This window comes from Ylistrum balloti, unplaced genomic scaffold, assembly GCF_031769215.1.
Source record: "Ylistrum balloti isolate Yb309-2 unplaced genomic scaffold, AGI_CSIRO_Ybal_v1 Utg370186, whole genome shotgun sequence".
Classification (NCBI taxonomy): Eukaryota; Metazoa; Mollusca; class Bivalvia; order Pectinida; family Pectinidae; genus Ylistrum; species Ylistrum balloti.
The window spans coordinates 151338-174361 of record NW_026782169.1 but is presented as its reverse complement, the minus strand read 5'-3'; the positions used below and the strand labels follow the sequence as shown (position 1 = coordinate 174361).

The window sequence follows — 23024 nt, the reverse complement described above, 5'->3', positions numbered from 1 at the left end:
ACACCCATCACGAGGAAATACATAAGCGTTTTACATCAAATTGGAAACATTATCAACTGTGATGATCCACCCAGATGAGTTTATTTAGAAAGCGCGGTAAATATTGTGAGATCAGAGTGAGAGAACGATTATTTGTGATTTAAGTAATGGAAATTAAGTCAGATGAAATGGGCAGGGACACCCACTTTCAACAATTTCACTTTCAGCAATTGAATATTTTGTTTAAAATGGCTCATCCATATAGGCCTTTTAAAAGATGAGCCAGAGCATCGTTGAGAGGATACACCGAAATAATCGCGAAAAAATTCACCCTCTCAGTTTAACAGTTGGGTGGTGTATTGTGTAAAACACAGTTCAAACGTTTTTATATTATTTCATAATTTTTTTTCAGGAAGATACACTTGTGCCTGTTATGGGTTCATTATTTGCTTGTCGTTTCATAATTCTTCCAGATTATTAATTAGGGAAATGAAAAGCTCTAAATGGTATTATGTTTCTCTCAAAAATTCTGACAAATCATGTATGATAGCCGAAGGGTTCTATATATATTCACAAAAATATTTTTGTCTTTGATATCGATGGGAACAAAGACAAAAATAAGATGAAATCATAGACAGGGAAGCAAAACCCTTCAGATCAAAATATACATATATCTACAGGATGTTCAATATGAAAATATTTTAGAATCTACTGAACCTTCCATCTTTGTTCTATTTTTAGTTCCTATTGTTGTCTATCTTATCTACCTGTGCCTCTGTGATGTAGTTAATGTAGAAGGGTCTATTGTCGACCGATAAAAAGTGAAGTTCATTTTCATAACAAAAATAATACTAACAGAGAAAAGTGTATCTCAATAAGTCCATCAGAAAATTACTCGGCCTTACAATTTTAAAGATGGTTTCCTTAATATTACGGGTCCAAAGTGATATACAATTTAGGATGGTATTTCAGTTGTAAATAGTTTAAAAACATGCATTTTATTCCGCAAATATCAAAAGCTAACAAATTATTTGTTACAAAAGTTCATAAATTCGAAAGTTATTAAAACTTTCTCATACTCTTTATTTGGAATGGTGTACTTTTTGCAAGACAAATTGTTTATAAAAACAGCAAGGCTAGTTATCCTGAATCCAGCGTTACCAAGAGATATAGAAAATTACTCCTTATATAATCATCACTCAGTATTATACATCACTGGAAACATTTTATTTTTATTTTTTTTCATAAGTTGTAGGTTAAAATGTGAAGTTAAGTTCCATTTATTTTTCTACATTATATGTAAATTTACTTTCAAATTTGAGTTGAGAAATTCTGAGGAGAACAACATGTAGGATTCAGTGTTGTTGATTCTTTAAACTTGTATGTTTTACTTTATTTTGGCATCCATATTAGGATTCCAGGTCCCACTGAATTTCAAAAGTTTGTGATTATAACATCTAAAAGTGTAAATCATGTGGTTCAGCCCAGGTATACCATCTCATCTCAAGTAACATGTATGAAAGAATAGGAAAAACACAGTATCCGGTAGAGTACCCATACCAGGAATTGAATCTGGATCTCTGACCTGATAATCCAGGCCCCACTTGTATAAAACATCTCAACTCAAAAATCGGGCTTGTATAAAATTATCTCATGGAACAGGAGGAAGTCATTGGCTAGGATGTCCTGAAATTCCTTGAGGAATTTTCATACAAGATATTTTCAAGGAGATATTAGCTGAGGAAAATTTGGGCTTGAGGAAATCTTAAATTGAGATGTTTTATACAAGTGGGGCCAGTTCACATATAATGTACATCTCAAATATTCTAGTTTGCCATCAGTTTTATCCTGTCCTCGTCACTTTTGGATACAAATTCCATCAAAGGTACATATACAGATGTACATCAGTTTGCTCATAATTCACCTTTTACATATATGTACAATTTAATCAATTGTAGGTCCTACCTCAGAAGATGTGGCACGTGAGAATCAAATTAAGAGGACCATTACAAACGAGCTGTCCTCATCAATACGAACCCTCCAAAGGGAGCATCACCGCAAAGATGAAGTCATCACAAGGTATCAATCCAACAATAAGCCATGTCTGATAATAAGCCCATCATAAAAATTGCTGTCCAGAAGATCTATTTTATGTCCCACAATAAGCCCACCCTGTGACTCTGTTATTATTTTAAGTCAGAATTTGAATGTGTGACCTCCTTGGCTTATTGTATTATGGGATATTGTAAGTGGAATATCATCTAATGTACCACAGCTACTGGTTACTTTTTATTGTTATATAGAAGTCAACTTTTATGACATTAATTGTGACCAATCCCTGTGGTAAAACCATTAGGTAATTCATATAGGGGGTTATATGTTTGAAAAACCTGACTTTCTGTAAAATTTCATTTGTCTGTTGAAATACATACTTTAATGAAATTCTTGTGTTAATAATTCTAAAATGATATTGTTTGATAAACTGTATAAAGTGGTCAGATTTACTATTGCAATAAGGTTTTCATATACATACTTATACTTATAATTATTAGCTCATTTTTCTCTGGTTCTACACCAGGCATCTGTCAATCAAAGTGTCCAATATCTGGCATAGGGGGCAGAGAAATATCTGACTTCTTTTATTAGCCTGTGAAATGATAATGAGAAATTCATTATAATATTCTATGCTGTAGATATCGTATAGTATTAAATTGCATATGTATGCATCTTTGTGGCACGATATACATATTTGTATTTTAAATCAATCAATATTGTTTAGGCTATTGTATATGAGATGAATATTTCAGGATCAATATTTTGTTTAAGTTAAGCTCCCTGATACAGTTTGATGATATATACATGTACCTTTCAATCCATCAAATTCCATTATGAATGCTACTATTTATTGTGTATTTAGAACTATGAATGAACATGACAAGTATGTATAGAAAAAAATCAATATATTTACAGAAGTCTTTTGTTTCAATCCAGTATGTTAATATATGACTTGTGTCAGTATGACAGAACTAAGTACATGCTACGTTATTTATAAACTGAAAAATGAGAAAGGTACTTGTATGAACCTGAACTACAGAGTGTAAACAACAGATAATATATGTCAGAGAGCGTGTGACAAGGGAAAGCACTCCAGCGTGGGGACAGCAAATTGTATCATAGGATGAAATATTTAATGAGATCTTCTTTTTAAAAAAATTTCAGCATAAGTTTGATTAATATATGAATGCAAATGATCGTATTATAACCATTTTATGAATAATGAACAACTTGTTTAACCTTTTTATTATTTTCCTTTTTAGTACGGATAAGGCAAACGCTGTGTGTAATATATTAGAAGCCATTTTTCTACACAATCTAAAGAATTCAGTTTCTAAAAAGGTAAGTGTGTGTAATATATTAGAAGCCATTTTTCTACACAATCTAAAGAATTCAGTTTCTAAAAAGGTAAGTGTGTGTAATATATTAGAAGCCATTTTTCTACACAATCTAAAGAATTCAGTTTCTAAAAAGGTAAGTGTGTGTAATATATTAGAAGCTATTTTTCTACACAATCTAAAGAATTCAGTTTCTAAAAAGGTAAGTGTGAATCTTAAAACACGATATCTAAATGATAGGTTTTTGTCAATGGTTATTTTCAACGTAACATTATCCATGATAGTTTGATCATCTTGAAGGTAAAATGTTTTAAAGTAATGGTATGTCAAATTTCTGCCACTCCAAGAAAGGGATGTCCCTTTCATGTAATAGTAATACTGCCAAAATTACAAACATCGTAAAAAATATTGTAATTTTTGTAATAATAGTAAGCAAATTTACGGTTATTCAATGAATTTATAGTATTTTGTGAATGTAATTATCAGTAATTTTATAAAAAAAAAAATAATGATTAAAATTCTATTTTTTTATCTTGGTATATTTCCTTACAATACATGTGTATATAGAAATGAATGTTTACAGAATTGCATTATTTTCAGTTTGCAAGTTATATGGGTCTTACTCAGACTGGAGAGAATGCGGATACTTCAATTGTGAGTACATGTGAAGAGGAAATCAAATGGATTTTTTATTTGAAGGATTTTGATTATTGTATAATGGAAGTCAGATATATCTTATATGCATGTGAAGCATGTTATATTATTTACTGGAAATATATTAGATAAGAGTGAAGTGACACTATTGGACAAAGAAATTCTGAAAAGTTATCACTGATTACCTTTGGAAAATACTGATATCAGATGTGAAATATATTCAGGGCTCTCGATCTGCCAGATTTGGGGCCGATATTTGGCCCCATTCCCAAAGCAAGATAGTATCTTTTTTTCCCAATTTAGACCCCAAGTTTTCCCAATTCTAAGGAAAACACTGCTATTTTTCCAAATTCTAAGGGCCCAGTCCCAAAATGGGAGGTGAGAGCCCTGATATTACTCTGTATGGATAAAAACTTGGCAAATTAAATACTGATATCTTATTTGGAAGATATTACATAAAGAGAACTCACTTCTTTGTTGATGATATATACATCATGTATATCAAAAGGTCTCAATCCTTGGGATGAGATTTTTCAATATCTAATCATAAGTTGAAACAAGCCTGAGATTACACATTGAGAATGAGATGCAATTTCTACTCTATACTCTCAAAGTAGGGGTATATAACATATTTTCTTAAGATAGTTAAAGAATATAAAGACAGATTCACTGATGTGTGTGTTTTCCTTATAAGGTGTCATCTGGTACAGCACATCTTATCAAATATATGTTTGAAATCATGATTATTGGAAATTTGTATGTTATTCTTTACATATTTTGAAGCATATATTCATGTATTTATATATCATATTGCATTATTTTTTTTTCTGCAGAGTTTCTGGCAGTTTGCTGTGAAGTTCACACACAGTGATGTCTCAGCCCAGCTGAAGAGGCTTGGTCAGGTCACAACAGAAATCGGACTCTGTCGGGTAACTTTCAACATTTAGGAATTGGAGACCTTACATATTTATCAGCTAATGATACCATATCTGGTGATAAGTCTATCCATAATTTCAAGTCAGTGTTATTTTACTCACTGTTATAATCTCTTCTACTTACTGTGGGTAAAAGTTGGTATGCTGTCTCCCTTGGCTATTACAAGTATATTTATGTATGTATGGGTGGTCAGGTGGCACCGTGGTAACTCACCATTCACCTAGTTGTTCGGGGTTCGATTCCTGGAATGGACGTGAAAAGGTATGGGGGTCACCTGCCCAACCACATTGGTTTTCCTTGGGTACTCTGGTTTCCTCCGACAGGAAGACCCCTCTCATGCTTCCATCCTGGTCAACAAAAGTGATTAATATAAGTTGAAAAAACTTTTTTTCATAATTGTTGTTAGATAAATAAAGTGTATTAGCATTGGCTATTACAGGTATGCAGTACTGTGTCTTACCTGAATAGTGGAAAGAAATCAATATGCGTTTTTTTACCATTCATTGGCGTATATATAAATATATACAATGTAACTCGGGTATATTTATGTATGAGTAACCATTTTTATCTTATTCTCTATTAAAAGGTGCTATTCTCTTGTACATCTTTTTCACTATCCTTTGCAATTGTAGATGGTAAACAATACTGGTGGACTTATGTCACGAGGTTAATTCATTTGAATAGTGACACGATTCACAATTTACCAATATACTCAATGTTCTTATGAAATTATCAGATATGTGAACCTAGTACACTTTCCTACCAAGATTTTGACCTTTCTTTATAAGTAAATAACACATCTTTCTTTAAAAATTAATTTCTTATTTATTTTCTTGTTTATCTATTTATTCATTTTTTCGATTGATATATTAGGCTTGGATCCGTATGGCTCTGAATGACTGTCTGATGGAGAGTTACGTTGATGCGATGTTAGCTGATAAGAAAACACTAGAGTAAGTACTTATTCTGTGTCACTGTTGTTCTTGTTAGATCAGCTGACAAAATTAGTCTGTTGTTCATCAACTCAGATTTTTTACGAAATATATGAAATGGTAGTATTGTACAACAACACTGGTGTTCTTCTTGTTTTCCGACGACATGGGCGTGACAAAACTTGGCCAAAAATCACTTAAGAAAAAGAAACTGAAACAAGCACTGGCTCTATTTTCTATAGAAATTATATTTTTGCCTTTGAAATATTATCTGAAGTCAATGTAATTTTTAATTTTTTATCTAATATAAATGGTCTGTAGGATATGATTCTTAGAAAAAATTGTTTAGAAAAACATAAAACATATGAAGAATATATAACTTTAATTTCTATAGTGTTTCGCAATGTCTTGTTATTATTGTTGTTTCAGGACATTTTATCATCGAACAGCGTACCTTCGTGATCATGAACAACCAGAGATATTCAAATCGTATCTTAAAGGTGGGTATGCTATACAAATAAAAATTAAGTACATGTATTTTCTGCAGTGATCAATTAAATGCTTCATTCACTGTTTGTACTCTTGCCGAAGGAAGTATTGGTCTTCAGCAAAAAGCTTTTGACAATTTTTTTTTTTTTTTTTATGACTGATGACACATAAATAATATCCTTTGACCTAAAAATGTCATGATGACAACTATTTCATGGAAATTCTTGATGTGGTAAATTATTGGATTTTTGTATATTCTAACATTGTCCTGTGCTATTTTAAAACTGATAATTGATACTTCATTTGATGTCTTCATTTTAAAAGCAATTAATATTGAATTTCAGGTTTGATGTCATTGGAATTCAAACTGTCATACAACTCTCGAGTGTTGAACAGCTGGTCTAAATCTCCACTGGTCTTAGCAGGACTTCTACAGCCAGACAACACCCCTCTACCTGTGATATCTTCAGGTATATTTATTTGAAGTCTGTGTATGGGGAGATAATTCACCTCCATAACGTATTACAGGTCCTGACAGCAGGTAAAATTGTTATCTTTACACAGAAACGTTGCAAAGCTAAAATATAACTTTAACATTAAACTCTACTCTTTTACATGCCCTGGAAATTAAATCGAAGATGCTTTTAAAAGAAATTTTGATGGATATGAAATTATGCATGTTATCTTTGGCTGTGTCTATACACAAAGTACTAAGTAACTTGGGATCATTTGAAATAAAAAATGAAATTAAAAAATGTTATAACAAAATAAAATTGATGAAGAAAACCAAAGTCTGATCCAAGACCTTTATGAAAAATATGTCCCTTTTGCAAAATATGAACCACTGGATAAAAGCAGCTGTATCATTGATGTTTTCAGTTTTTTGATTTTGACAATGTACCAAGATCAGGCCTCTTGTTTCAAACAATACTGAATTTGTTGAAGTGGTATTATTTTCACAAAATTGTATTTGGTCAAATAATTTTCACAGAAGTTTTTTTCTTAACCTGCAAATTCACATGTCAATGAAACATGAAACATACAAAATAGCAATATTCTGAGAAACCGTGAAATTTAATCTGGAGAGAGAAAAAAAAATATATATATATGATGTATATATATTATGTGTGTGCTTTTATGTTGTTTGGATTTAGAACAAAAAGAGAACAGCCCTGATGAGAAATACTATGATGGGGAGGTTTCTAATGGCCTTGAAACTGTTGATGTGAGAAGTTTAAGAACGAGGTCAAGAGGAAGTAGCTCTGAAAGTGAGTCAAGGGCGTTTAAAGGTCATAAGGTGAAAAAGTCTCAGAAAAAAAATCAAGATTCTTCCTGTGATTCTGATAACAAAACATTAGCTTTAAGCTCTGAACTCACTCGCAGCGATGTGGAAAAAATTAGAAATATGGGCAGGACATCATCTCAAGATACAGGAATGTCTGAGTGTTCAAGTTCTAGTCATATTTCCTGTCCAGATCCTGTGAAATACAACAAGAGTCCAGTGTCCTACATTGAAAATGAAAAAGAAAACATGTTCAGTTTAACAGAAGATAACGATATTGTTGAGTCGCAGAATAGGGAATCAGCTGTTTGTGAGAATTTTACAACAAAACCAGAAGAGACAGCAAAGTTTAAAATTGGAAATTCTCCAGAAATTAATAATATAGACTACGATGCCATAAATGCAAGAATTCTTGATGATATTTTGAATGAAAGTGACGAAGAAAGTACAAAAATTGAAGCTTCCAACTATTTCCAGCAATCAGGACTTCCCGACTTATCAGTTACATCTCTGAATACAGATATTTCACCTGCTTCAAAGTCTTTATCTTCAACACCAGATTTTGATCGAGTATCTGTTTCTCCGATTAGTCCTTCGGAAACACGGACAAAAACTTCTAAAGTGAAAGGAAAGATGCGCAGACTTAAACCAAATTTAAGTCCTCCTCAAAAATCTTCTGTGGCACCAGAATTGTCACCTGCTGTGGCAGTTAGTATAGAAACAGCAGGCGCAATGTCAAGAAGGGGGAGATTATCCATGCCTGACATTCGTAATGTAGCCATGTCGGAACCACGGAACAGGTTAGGTGTTATTGATGCTCAATCAGAGCCTGACATTCCAGGACAGTTAAATGAGGAAAATGACCATGATTCTCAGGTAGGCTCACCATATGTTGGTAACAGTCTTGGTGCTAAAAGTGGATGGTCATCCTCATTTGACCTTGAGGCTCAGGACACTGTTCAGCCCCTACCGCCACCCAGGGCCAGTGAAACAATGACCATAGGACGACCCAAATGTAAGTACCGTTAAAAAATCAACCTATTTATTTGATGAGGAAACTTTTAAATTTTCAACCAATCAGAGTGGTGCTTTCTTTTAATTGCATAGACAAAGTAAGCAAAAGTTGTTTAGTTTCTGTTTTCATGGAATCTGTGATCCTGTATTCAATAACAGTTTTGCAAGCATTTCTTTGCAGATAAAGTTAAAAAATTATAGAAAACATAGCAATGACATTTGTACATTCTAAATCTAAAATAGAAATGATAGGAAATGTAATAATTCTTTTGTATCAAACTATAATGTAATATATAAATCTATTTTGACCTTTGGTTTAGACGATGAAATGATCCTCAAGCTCGCCAACTCACAGATTAAATTGTGACGAAACAGTATGGAGACCATCAATATAGAATCGAAATGACTTCATGTTTAACACAGAAATGTCTGTTTTCCACAATATTTGTCTGAATAATTCATCACATCTTACAATTTTAAAGAAATTTGAAACTCACTTCCATTTGTCATGTGATTTATGAGACTTGTCACAAATTCTTCATTTTCATTTCAAATAAAAAAATTCTCAGACTCTTTTCATCAATCAAATATAACCGTAAATGGGAGCTCAGGTAAGATAATATATATATGTTATATCTGATACACTAGCTACATTATAATTGTATTACTGCTACAAACAATTTACTGTCCTTTGTCTTAGAAAAATTATGATATGAAAGTACTTATTAGGAATCTGTATCAATGTGATTACCAAATTTGCCCTGCAACAATTCTCAAGGGGTCAAGCATATTACTCTTTACAACATTACCTCACAGCTTTTTTTTTTATTATATTGATAAAATGATATTAGTTTGTGTTTGTGTCTAGCACTAATATACATGGATGGGCTAATTAACAGGCATGGGCTTAATAAATTACAGAAAAAAATGTATTGAGCCTCATTGCCATTACTTAAATAACCTTTTTCTCATTTTGAGAACCTGACATTATCTTCTTGATGGGTGTCGTTGATGAAGCAGAGAACACTTACCCTTTCAGAACACCTGGTCTTAATCTCCATCCATGTACTTTTCAAGGGGGTCTCAACAAGCGAATATGACTTTAAGCAATATTCTATTGACATGTTAGTATTTATTTACTTTTTTTCTGCAGCGGAGAGTTTCGGAACTCTTCTACAGAACTACACTCCCTCCAGTTCGGCCATGACGTCTCCGTCCCTTGAAGATGTGCTTCAGGATTTACCTGTATTAAACAAAGTATCTTCTCCAAAACGAAACATTCCTGCAGAACAGGTTGCTATTCTTTGTTTACTAGCTAGTCAAGCATGTATTTCTGCAATACACAGCTCCTGATATAGACTCATCATTGCTAGAAGGTCACCACCCACACAATTATATTCCAAATAAGATATTGCAGTACAGAATTTATATACAGAATTTTATGGTCAGATCAATGGACTTCGGCATATTCTATGAATGTGGACAAAGATATGCGATTTCCATACACAAAATAAGACAAATTAAAGATATTCCTAAATAGGAACACCTTGGCTTACTTCTTTTTCTAAGTGAAGTAAGAAATGTTTTTATTGTTTCAATAAGTTGTTAGATATTTTTCAATAGAATTAAGAACATTTTAAGAATTTTTAAATCTATGTTTGATATTTCATGCACTTACGCACACACATAAATATATATATATTGGTGCTTTAAAAGGATCGCCAGCTGAAATAATTTGACCCTTTACTTTATGACTGTATAATTGTTTTTTTTTTTTTTTTACCTGTTTTCAATATTAAATTGATTACTAATACATTTTTGTATAAGAATGGCATGTTCCTGCGTATAATGCGCACCCCCTTTTTTAGCTTAAAAAAGTGTGCACTATACGCGAAAATTTACGGTATTTAATTTGTTAAGAAGGTTTTTTTTTTTGAGGGGTTGGGTTGGGGGAGGGGGAAGGGATTATGAACATTTACACATTTAAGAAACAATTAAATTAATTGATTAATGTAATTACATGTAATGATGTGTAATTAATTCAGCTTGATAAACTTTTCCTGTGTGAGAGCTATAATTACTCGCTAGGCTTGTTACTGATGGCCTCCATGCTTGTTTGATTGCAGATGGATAATGAAACTAGTGCTGATGACTTTGAAATAGTATCAGCCTATAGCTATGCTTCTCATGAGAAGCTTGATGGAGTAAGTCTGCATGGGAGATAACTCTGTCTGCATGGGAAATAACTCTTTTACTAATCCAGCTTAAAGTGAAACCAATCTATAATAACCCTCTCTTTGACACAACTTTTTTACTAATCCAGCTTTAAGTGAAATCTGTCTATAATGACCCTCTCTTTGATACAACATGATGGTTAAATTTTACCTGTCTGATGTATTGTTTGACACAACATTTTGGTCTGAATAACCTGTCTAATCTGACATCTTGTTTGACACAACATAGTGGTCTGATTTACCTGTCTAACTTGACACATTGTGGGGCACAACATATTATGGTGAGATCTACCTGTCTAATCTGACATCTTGTTTGACACAACATAGTGGTCTGATTTACCTGTCTAACTTGACACAATGTGGGGCACAACATATTATGATGAGATCTACCTGTCTAATCTGACATCTTGTTTGACACAACATAGTGGTCTGATTTACCTGTCTAACTTGACACATTGTGGGGCGCAACATATTATGGTGAGATCTACCTGTCTAATCTGACATCTTGTTTGACACAACATATTGATTTGATTTACCTGTCTAATCTGACATCTTGTTTGACACAACATAGTGGTCTGATTTACCTGTCTAACTTGACACATTGTGGGGCACAACATATTATGGTGAGATCTACCTGTCTAATCTGACATCTTGTTTGACACAACATATTGGTTTGATTTACCTGTCTAATCTGACATGTTGTCAGAGACAATATATCGGTATGATTTACCTGTCTTATCTGACATTTTGTTTGACACAACATAATGGTTTGATTTACCTGTCTAATCTGACATGTTGTCAGAGACAATATATTGGTATGATTTACCTGTCTAATCTGACATCTTGGTTGACGCAACATATTGGTATGATTTACTTGCCTAACACAACACGCTGGTATCATTCAGTAACTGTTCAGAAGTCACTGGTCTTGTTTTCATGTGAAATTATTATGACATATTAGACAGGTTATGTGAGAGTATGATGAAGTTTGTTATGGCAGGTTTCACATTAATTAGCTGTGTTTTCTATCTTTATTTCTCTGCATGTTATAAAGTAGCTGTTTTCCCTTGTCCCAACTTTGTGATAACTGGACAGTAGGAAGATTTTTAATCTTTCAAAGCTTTGTACATATATATATTACCATATTTATCCAATGATAAGCTTATGTCTGGTAATAAGCCCACCCAAATATCTATTTATATGATATGATACACTAAAACAATTTTTATTATCCCTAAAGTTGGCAGGGGGATATTCAGATGAGTTCTGTCCGTCCTTCTGTCTGTCTTTCCATTAGTTGGGATGTTGCTTTCCACATATCTTTTGAATTACTGGTCACATTTTGATGAATCTTGGTTGATGTACTTGTTACCTTAATCCCTTGCCCAAGTTCAATGAATGGCGAAGTCTGCGCATATTTAATGAGGCTACTGATTGGCTGATTTCTTTAATCACTCAATAGGAAATCGTACTGCATATTATCTTATGAAGGAATGGTAAGATTTTTTGGAAACTTGCTTTGTTCACTTATTACCTTAATACCTTGCCCAAGTTTGATTAACAGCGAATTCCATGCATATTTAATGAGGCTGCTGTGACCTGATTGGCTGATTTCTTTTATCACTCTCTGCTTTCCCGATGATATCTTTTGAAGGACTGGGAGGATTATGATGAAACTTGGTTGGTACACCTGTTACCTTAATCCCTTGCCCAAGTACGATTACGGCGAATTCTGCACATAATTAATGAGGCTGTTTTCTTTAATCACTTGTTAAATCTTAACTTATTTAATCTTTCTGCACAATGAAGGAATGACCAGATTTTAAAGAAACTTGCTTTGTAGCCTTATTACCTTAGCTCCTTGTTCAGGTTTGATTATCTATGCATATTTTATGAGACTTCTGTGACCTGATTGGCTGATATCTTTCTGCACTCAAATTGAATGCTTTTTGCACGCTACCTTTTGAAGGAACAAATTAATTATGACGAGACTTGCTTGGTAAACTTTTTACCTTAAACGGTTGTTCAAGTTTGATTATCGACAAATTCTGCGCATGATTAATGAGGCTGCTGTGACCTGATTGGCTGATATCTTTTCCAGTTTTCCATGTGTCCCAATTTAAATGTATATATTTTAAAAATGAACATGGGTAGGGGATCTTGAAGACTACGTCCTTGTTAAATGTGTTTCAGACGTACAACATAAGCTCTGGAGAGCTTATAATTCAAGCAAGCATAAATTATGTTAATTAATTCAAATCATGACTAAAATTGATCCAGGAATAAATATGATATTGTACACTTACATCAATAAGTGGAGGACAAGCTCTGTAAATTATCACAGACAAAACAAGTAGACACAGCAGTACTAGGATATTACAGAGACGTCATGTCCCTGAATATAACAACACTACCAATGCAAATCAAAATGGCATTTTAGCAAGTGAAGATCTCAGCTCATGCAGAACTAAAATTACATATAAAATTAAAAGGTACAGTCAAAAAAGCACAAAAAATCAAACCAACAAATGGCATGAACACAGTTTACAATGACAAATTGGTCCATCCCAGGCAGGTTATAAATAGATTTCATTTTCTTGTTCTCCAATAAGCCCATCCCCTGACTTTACGTCAGAATTTATCATTGACCCCTGGGTCTTGCTTCATAAATGCAGTACAGGTGATACAGAGTTTATAATGTTTAGTAATAAGATTATTACTTACAAATAAATATATGGCAGTGATTCTTCAAAGGAATTTCCACTAAACACTTGATATGAAAGTTTCAACAACTTTTTAAGGTTTGTTTTCATCCCTATTAAAAATTATCTATTTTTAGTATCACCAGGTGTTAAACACGTATAAGTACAATATATATAAATAAAAATGTATATTTCAACTTTAACATCAATAAAAGTTTGACGAAAATGAATTAAAGAAGTTTGCCTTACTCTGGTGGGAATTTAAAAATATCTTTTGATAACGATGCTTTGAACACTCAAAGGTTTCAAACTGCTCTTTGAGTGCTGGCCTTGGCATTAAATATCGCAGCAACTAATCTTAGTTTCTGTTCACAATCATGCTTAATCAGATTATGCTTTCATACATCTTAATTAATCAGGAGTAAACACTATAGAACATAGTTATATATTTAACATTAGCTGTAATTTTGTAAAAAAAAAAAAAAAAAAATCATCCTTGATACCCCAGAGGTCACTTTTGCTCTTTACAAATCTTGAATATTTCATGACAAAATTGAATGTTCCATATGTAACACCACTGGATAAAACCAGAAGGCGAGTTTGATCCCTAGACATACATCAAACGAATCTCCACAGTGTGTTGTACTGGCTTTGAAGTAGGATATCATTTCTTTGTAATCTTCAAAAGAGCATATCAGTCTGTGATTGATAATTTTTGTGTCTCCTGACACCCTCTCTAGACAAATAAAAATATAATGTCATGTACTGTCTTTGTGCTTTCAATTTTGCTATGAAATGTTCGAGGGGTGCAGAAAACTAAAGTGATCATACATCTTTTCTGTATTATTTTAATATGTATTACAGGTGCATGCAGTTTGTGTTACATTGCAAGGTTTGTTATAGTGTGAATTGATTGAAACATAGAATTCAGGTTTGTTTCAGGTGATTGTAGACAAACTTAATATGATTTTACTTTTAAAGAAATAAACACGGCTGAGAAATATCATACTGTATAGACTATTATTTTGGTGGGGGTGATATTTTCATTATTTCGCGGTATATGAAAGTCACCACAAAAATTTAATTCATGGAATAATAAAACATTAGTGTTTTATATATTCTTTTGAAACTAGGTCACGAAAATATCATTCTTTAGTATTTTTAAGATATGATCTATTTATTTTGATAGAAAATCAAGACCTGTAAAAATCACCAGATATATGGTATGTGTTGATAAAATGTACAGCATTTCGGAAAATTAAAAGAATTGATTTATGTCATATATTCAATGGGCTACAGTATATGTAGCAATGATATAAAAATACATGATGCTTATAAGGTTTAGAAATTTAAAAGAGGGGATAATTCTGTATTTCAGCACATGGAAAGCCGACTAGCTCTACTTGGGGAGATTGCCTGTGAGAAAGGACTGGATGCACAAAACTATAAGTGTGGGGGCTGTAGTAGGCCTGTAGGTCTCAGTAAGTATATGTACGATGGTAATATGTATATATAAAAACACACATACTGTAAATTATTCATTTTTCGTGGGGGAAATATTTTTGTTGATTTTAGGTGCAACTGTAATCAAGGAATTCACAAACTATTGAAATTAGTATAAATAGATTTATGAATTTTATGAAACTACAAGATTAAGTGTCCATGATTTTTTGGGTTTTCTTTTTTTTTTTTTAATCATGAAAATTGAGCTCCACAAAAATATCTAATTTTACAGTAGTCGACAGATATCAAGATTTTATGTTCCATAATCACATACTTAGGGAAAGATACAGTGTTTTCCTCATTTGTGGTAAATAAAAGAATTTCACCTGAGTCAGAACTATCTTATCCTGAATGTAAGAGTTTATCTTGTTAATGCGAGGCTCTATTGCATTTTGCTGACCAGCCAAGCTCATATACAAGGTTGAGGTATCCCTATTCATGGAAGAGACCTCATTTGTACTATTTTTCTGCCATAATTTAAAAAAAAAATCAACATACTGTGAAACAAATCAATCATCAATATTCCATGCAATATGCGTTGAAATTGATTACGTAATCAATTTGTGACATGATTACATATATTACGCATCATAAAAAATGACGCATCCCTATTGCAGTATTGTATAGCACATGTTATCTAGTGATGGGACAAAGACCAGATATAATAGATTATCTATTAATTTAACCTCATATGTGATACAATGATTGATTGTAATGTTCCTTAATCATTAGGTATCTGAAATCATTTTCCTGTGTTTTAACAAAAATAAAATTCAGTTGATACATAATAAAGACACCAGTTGCAAATAATATTCATTCTTCTGTAACTTCAAAGTAAGTGGGATATCTTAGCTAAAATTACAAAAAAAAGAAATTGCCACCATAGAAAATACATTCATTTTTTATGAATTTTTAACTTATGGTCAGTAACTTCTGTTTTCCATTCTGGTTAAGTCAACAGTAACCTATTGTTCTTGTTACTTCAATGGTAAATGTCATTGGGTAACCCTTTATCTGATATCATCATCTGATATGATATGATTTTTTTGATGATTTTGTACCTGTTTTCCTATTTTCACAGTATATGGTAACCCACGCCTTTGTACATTTGATGGCATGTATTACTGTTATGAATGCCATGAGAATGAAGAATATTACATTCCTGCCTTCATCATACATAACTGGGATTTCAGAAAACATAAAGGTATTAAAACGATAGATTCAATTTAGATCAAACGTCTGAATAAATTGTAATAAAAACAATTCACCATGAGTAACCTAGAAAAAAATTGATGATATCCTCTAATAAGACCAGGGTAAAAACAGAAACTACCACTCAAAGCATGTAAGGTCAGTGGAACAATATAGGTTTCTCTTGTTCTGCTGAAAACCAATAGGTTACATATTTCAACATGGATGGGCTTATTACCGGATATGGTCTTTAAAATATGTCCAATTTCGAAAATGTGAATACATTGAGAATACATGAACAGTTTCTCAAAATATAAGCTGTATTTTGACAAGGATGAAGAAAGACAAAAAGTGGCAAGCCTTTATTTTAAGTTAATTATATTGGTAAACTTTATTTTTAAACAAATTCAGAAAGTAATTATGTAATTCTGTCGAAATAACACATATACTAAAATACTGCTGTTTTCTGTCACTGCCCGATACAGCAAAAATATATGTGTCAGATGTATTCCAAAAACGGCAGCAATGGTTGCAGGATAATAAGTGTGATTTGATCCAGTTTTTGAAATATAGTTATGTACATCCAACTTGGGTGTCTTTCTCCACAAACACTGCAGTTAATTCATAGATCTGTCAAAATTGATCCGCATGAAGTCTTACCTGTTACATTTCAGAAAACTATTTCTGTATTTATGTTAATATTACATTCAAAATGGGGGAGTACTGTTGGTCTGTCCTCTGATTATTAAGAATTAGAAGTATATGGTTCTATAAACAGATACTTATCACAAAAAAAGCATCTTTAACTTAACATATCAGGGGGAATAACTCTAACATAAGACAATAGTATAAAGATAAAACATGTTAAATACACATTAGTTGTTGACATAAGGATGATACCTCTTTTATAGGTTAATGACATAAAAGTTATTAAACTTTTAATATCAAGAAGTAAATTCATGTCTGGTAATAAGCTCACCAATATCTGTTGACATAAGGGGGATAACTCTTACATAGGTTAATGACATAAAAGTTGTTTACGTTATGTCATATACACACAAACCATACTTTTAATATCAATTTGTAAGTTCATGTCTAGTAATAAGCCCACCTATAACTATTCATGATCAGTAGATTTGTCAGTGAATGCTATTTCAGTGTCCTGTAATAAGCCCATCCCCTGAATTTTGAGTCAGATGTCATGTGCTGGATCCCTGGACTTGTTGCAGTATAAATGCAATGGTTATTATTATGAATACTTGTATCAGTTAACAAACATTTGTATGGAGTCATTGGCAAATATTTGATTCTAATGTAATTTTTTTCTTCTTTGTTTTCAGTTTCAAAAAGAAACTTAAGATTTCTACAAGACACTGAAGATCAGGCTTTAATCAATATTTCAGAAATTAACCCCAAATTATATGAACATGTAAAAGAAATGGAAGATGTACAGGTATGTAATATTTCACCTCTGAACTACTAAGGTCAGAGGGCAATTTGCACCAGAAATGAACATATATATATGCCACCAATACATATTGCATGCATGGAGGGAAAAGCAGGCCGTAAAGTCACAGAGGTCATTTTCAAAGGTCAAGATCACAAAGGTCATGATCAGTAATGCAGTCACGCTTGGTAATATATTTAATTGTTTGGTATCACACAGAGTCATGGTCACAGATCAGTTTAAGTTTGGTAAACCAATTGGTTTTATGGTCTCATTAAGAGGTCAAAAATACTTTCAATATACATTTTTTAATTTTTTGTTATAATCATGATCAATGTTTTTTTTTCTGTCCAGCTGAGTCGAATGCAGCTTACTTACCTAAAGACTTACTTGTTCACCTGTAAACAATCCATCGCTGAAGAGTTCCGAAAGAGCGTTTGGCCAAAAGATTACATTTACGATACAATGGATGTGTATTCACTGACAGTAAGTATCTAGTTACGTCTACAATACTGCAAGAGATTCTGCAGCTTTGGTAGAACTTCAGTTTTTATCTAAGAATTCCAGTATATGACGTAATTAATCCATATCATTCATTGCTTTACTTATAAAATACCAACCAATGCCTTTTAACTGTCCTGTTAAAAGCCCACCCCATAACTTTGAATCAAAGGTCTTTTCACATAAGCAGCCAAGGTTTGATTCCTGAATCTGGCACAAATATAAAAAAACAAAAACAAAATTATAAATAGGGTCACCTGCTTGACCAATTGGGTTTTCTATGTGTACTTCTGTTTCCTTCAGAGATCAAACCCCTCACTTTTCATCCACACTAAGAATTTTTCGATGTCATAATTGTTATGTGATAAATTAAGTTTAAAGCTTAGTTTACTTTCAGATATCCATGCTACATTTCTGTCCAGTTTACTTACACTCTAGCGTAGCATAGGATGCATTTGAAATATTCTAGCAGCAAACATTGACTCAAATCTTTTTGTAAATAATGAATATCTGGAATTTTTGAAATGCTGATATTTTCAAATGGAATTCTAAATTAACGGTAAACTATTGAGTAGTGATTTCTATATTCTGGGAAACATTTTGAAGGGAGCATATTGGTGCTACATTGTTCGAAGCCCCTTTTGTGTCCAGAGCAAAATTTTGCTTTTTTTTAAGCCAGGATAATGAAACTTGTTGTACACATTGATCATACTAAGACGATGAGCTGAAACCCCTCAATTACAGAGTTATTGTCCTTTGTTAAAATTTTGTGTCCAATTAAGAGCATTCATCAGGTTCACTGATGCTCTTGTCTTGTTTTTTATGTTCTTTTGAATACCAGCTAGCTAATTATTTTCTTTGTCTCCATGACAAGGAATCATAACTGTAATTATTGTAATGTCATATAACCACAAAATAAATTCTTGCTGTAGCAGTGGAGGAGCAATGACAATGCACTATTGCACTGTAAAGTATGTATGTCAATATGACACATTTTTTCAACTATCTTTGACACCTATTGCAGTGTCAGGGTTATCTTTCGAGGCAATTGTTTTTGACCATCAATGTCACCTTTTGCACTTTCATGCATATCTGTTGCCATGGCAATTGTTTGGGACCATTTGTGTCACCTATTGCACTATGAAGCAATTTTGTTACCTATTTCACTGTCTGATACGTCTGTTGCCATGGCAATTGTTTTTGCCAATTGCACTGTCATTAATTATTTACTAGTAATGTGAAATAAGCATCTTCGCTCCAGATGTTTTTTATTCTATATCCAAGCATTAAATAGTTTCAAAGTATGTGGAATTTTTATATCTTGCATTGAATCATTAAAACACATTTGTTTTTGCAGGATCTCCTTCAAGTTCCTTCAGGACAATTACAGCAGAGCCTTAAAAAGGTCATCAAGTTTGCCTCCAAGCATGTGTACGAGTCAGGGGTCAAATATCTCAAAATCTTTAAATAACTTCTTCTCAAATACTAGAAGGCCTAGGGGGCTAATACTTGGCCCATAGCATGCTCATGGAGCCCTACAAAGTTTGTTCAAATGGTCTACTTTATTTAAATGAATGACCTTGAACAATTTTCAAGGTCGCATGTCAAAATCTTTAAATAATTTCTTATCAAATACTAGAAGGCCTAGGGGGCTAATACTTGGCCCATAGCATGCTGGCATGGAGCCCTACAAAGTTTGTTCAAATGAATGACCTTGGCCCACTTTCAAGGTCACAGGGGTCAAATATGTCAAAATATACAAAGGACTTCATCTCAATAAGCAAAAGTCTATGAGTGCCGATATTGGGTCTGTAGCATGCTGGGAGGAAAGGCTACCAAGTTTATTCAAATGAATGACCTCAACCCACTTTCAAGCAGCCAGAAAGGATTTATCTGTGAGCTTTGTAACAACCCAAATGTCATCTACCCATTTGAGGTGGCACTTACTGTGAGGGTAAGTATATCTATAAGTCAAAGGTCAAGATAATTTCTAATATATGTTTCTATTTTATCTACAATATTTTTTTTACACAAGATGCATCTCATTATACCAGTACACTCATTAAACATACAATTTCCTCATCATGCTCTGTTTTGGTTTACCTTTGTATTATCCACGCCTCCTCTCATCACCTGTGTGTGGTCTCACCACTCCTTGCAAATGCATTGACATTCAGACAATTATTTAAACAAAGGCATTTTGCTCCCATCATCGTCACTTCTATGTCATTTTCACAAAGGATGAAGACATATCTCAAGATATCACTGTGACGTAATTCATTTAAAATTAAAAACAAAAAGGTAAATGTTATCAGAGAACATTCATGTTTGTCTAGGTTATTTTTGTAATGATATGCAGTATACATTTTTTGGGAAATATCTTGGGTATTTTTGGGATCTTGTTAAGTGGGTTAAGTTCCTGCCCAAATTGCCATCAAAATATGGGCAGATACAGAAAAAGTATTTAAACAAATATCTTCACTGATATACGATGTGACATTAGTATCAACTTGTATATTTAAGAACAGTCATTTTGGTCCATGTGCCATATCCTTTATGCAATTATTGTTTGAATGCTGACGCAGGTGTTCATTGATTTAAGATCGATATAAAAACAGTTGAAAGAATATCAGAATAATTTAGACTAATTTGAATTTTGAGAAGATACAGCACCAATTCAAATTTTGTTCTAGTCAACTCTTGAATAACCAGAGTTATGGCCCTTGGACTTCAAGGGCTTTACTAGAGTCAGGATTATAGTAAATATGTTGACTGGCTGTGATCTGTGTGTTTTACAAGCACTCTTTACTGTTTTATGTTATGTGTTTCAGTGTCATCGATGTAAGTCTGTCTTTCACAAAAGCTGTAAAACAGACACTCGTCATTGTCCGAAATGTCATCGTCGAGATAGCCGCAAATCACTGGGTCATAGTGAGGCTCTCACACCGGATATCCATGATTATGCTTACTCTCCTCATCGGTAGTAGAGGACACGGAGGTAGTAGGGTCAAAAGGTCATAAGGGCAGATGGTTGATGTATTGCCAAGATTAATATGTTACAATATACATTCTTACTTATTAAAAGAGCAGTTATATAGAAAAAAAAACATTACTGTGAAACCAAGTGAAAAAAATACCAGCTGCCAAATATAAGACAGAAAATAGACTTTTACGGTTAGCTTGTAAGCAATGAAATTGTGAATTCATAAAAATTAAAGTTTTACGCAATGCAGTTAATGAAAAAATGAGATTTTCAACAAATGCTTTTACCTGTGTATTTTAAAAAAAAGGGATATTTAACTGAACAAAAGATTGAACATGGTGTACAAAGTTGTCCTATGATGATTAAAAAATTTCGTTGTTTTTACTGAAAACATGTTTTAAGATATTCTTCCATTAAAGCTATTTTACTTATATTTTAGAAAAAGTGAAAGGTTGTTTTCCTTTTATAACAAAATCTTAACTTTTTAAAATTATTTTCAGTGGAGTACAACAGGAGAAAAATCATTCGATCAAATATGTTTCTTAATTTATGCAGTAATTCAGGGACATGCAGTAGATCTTAACTTTTTCATAATTCTATTTACCTTTTTGGTTTTAGTTATTGAGAAAAAATTGAAAGCAGAAAGAAATTTTGAACAATATTAAAAATTTTTATTTGGAGATGCAAAACATAGTGGGGTTTCACTGCCTTAATCAGTTTTTTAATCAAGTAGTCATTGCATATTTTAAAGAAGATAAATTGTATGTATCGGTAAATAATGGTTAATGATGTAGAGAAAAAAATTATATTATAAAAAAATGTGTGTGATAAAAGTCCATGCATCACAGGTATTTGACGTAAGTGTCCACCCACACATGGAAATTATGCCAGTAACACACAAATACAGGCCATGTAGGTATTTGATCTGTGCCAAGTCTCCTTATGGTAAAGTATAACTTGTACAATAAAGATTTTGTCCGAGCTTTGTGTGAAGCTACATGTGAAATATACAGTATACAGAGAGAGAGAGAGAAAGAGAGAGAGTGAGGGAGAGAGAGAGATCACTGCGGATGTCCTTCATTAGACCCACAGGTCAAACCTATGACTTAAGAGGCCAAACGTATTGGAGGAGAATGTGTTGTATATGAAGCAGGAATATTACCAGGTGTTTGGGTGAATGCATGATGCATATTTCATTAGTGTAGGCTGATTTTTCAGGACAAATTTGTGGCAAGAAAATTTTAATATGACACCCAACATTTGTTATACATAAGAATGTATATTAGGTTTGTAGAACAAATGATTATTCCATGCAGGTTAATTTCTTTTCTGACTCCAGTGAGGTGTTTTCCAATTTATTTCAAATTAGCATGCTTTAGCAAGATTTCTTTTTAAGATTTTTAAAATTAACAAAGAGCTCTTTCAGTAAAATATTTTCCCATTCCCAGAATTCCCTAGTTTCATTATGAGAAACCAACCATATGATTTAATTTTTTTAATTTGTAAAAAAAAAGGCAAGAACGTTGAAGCAACCAAAGTCATGGATAGAAGTGTCTATAAGGTGGAATAGGTTTTCTTACTGAAATAGCCTTAATGCAAGTTGTGTTTTTGGTAATTGACTGTTTTCTGCCGTAGTGTCAATTAATTATCTGTAGTGAACCGTTTGTATAAATTCTGAGTGATTGTGAAATTACTACTTGGAAACTGTATTTGTGTGTTGGCATCCTACACATTGTCGATTCTTAGTGATGTCAGTCTTCAAATCACAATGGATCAGGATATTTT

At 32.7% G+C, this 23024-nt stretch overlaps 1 protein-coding gene across 1 annotated transcript; it reads left to right on the top strand.

Moving 5' to 3' along the window:
• Positions 1-18: 18 nt before the first annotated feature.
• On the top strand, positions 19-21635 carry LOC132551226 (uncharacterized). The gene is made up of 18 exons (XM_060215340.1): positions 19-96; positions 1938-2058; positions 3297-3375; positions 3972-4025; positions 4859-4954; positions 5835-5914; positions 6323-6393; positions 6727-6852; positions 7537-8679; positions 9832-9971; positions 10805-10882; positions 14993-15095; positions 16199-16321; positions 17649-17761; positions 18110-18241; positions 19614-19693; positions 20135-20210; positions 21088-21635. Exons 1-18 carry the CDS (start codon positions 75-77, stop codon positions 21238-21240), a joined length of 2790 nt encoding a protein of 929 aa, XP_060071323.1. The 5' UTR covers positions 19-74; the 3' UTR covers positions 21241-21635.
• The last annotated feature ends 1389 nt before the right edge of the window (positions 21636-23024 follow it).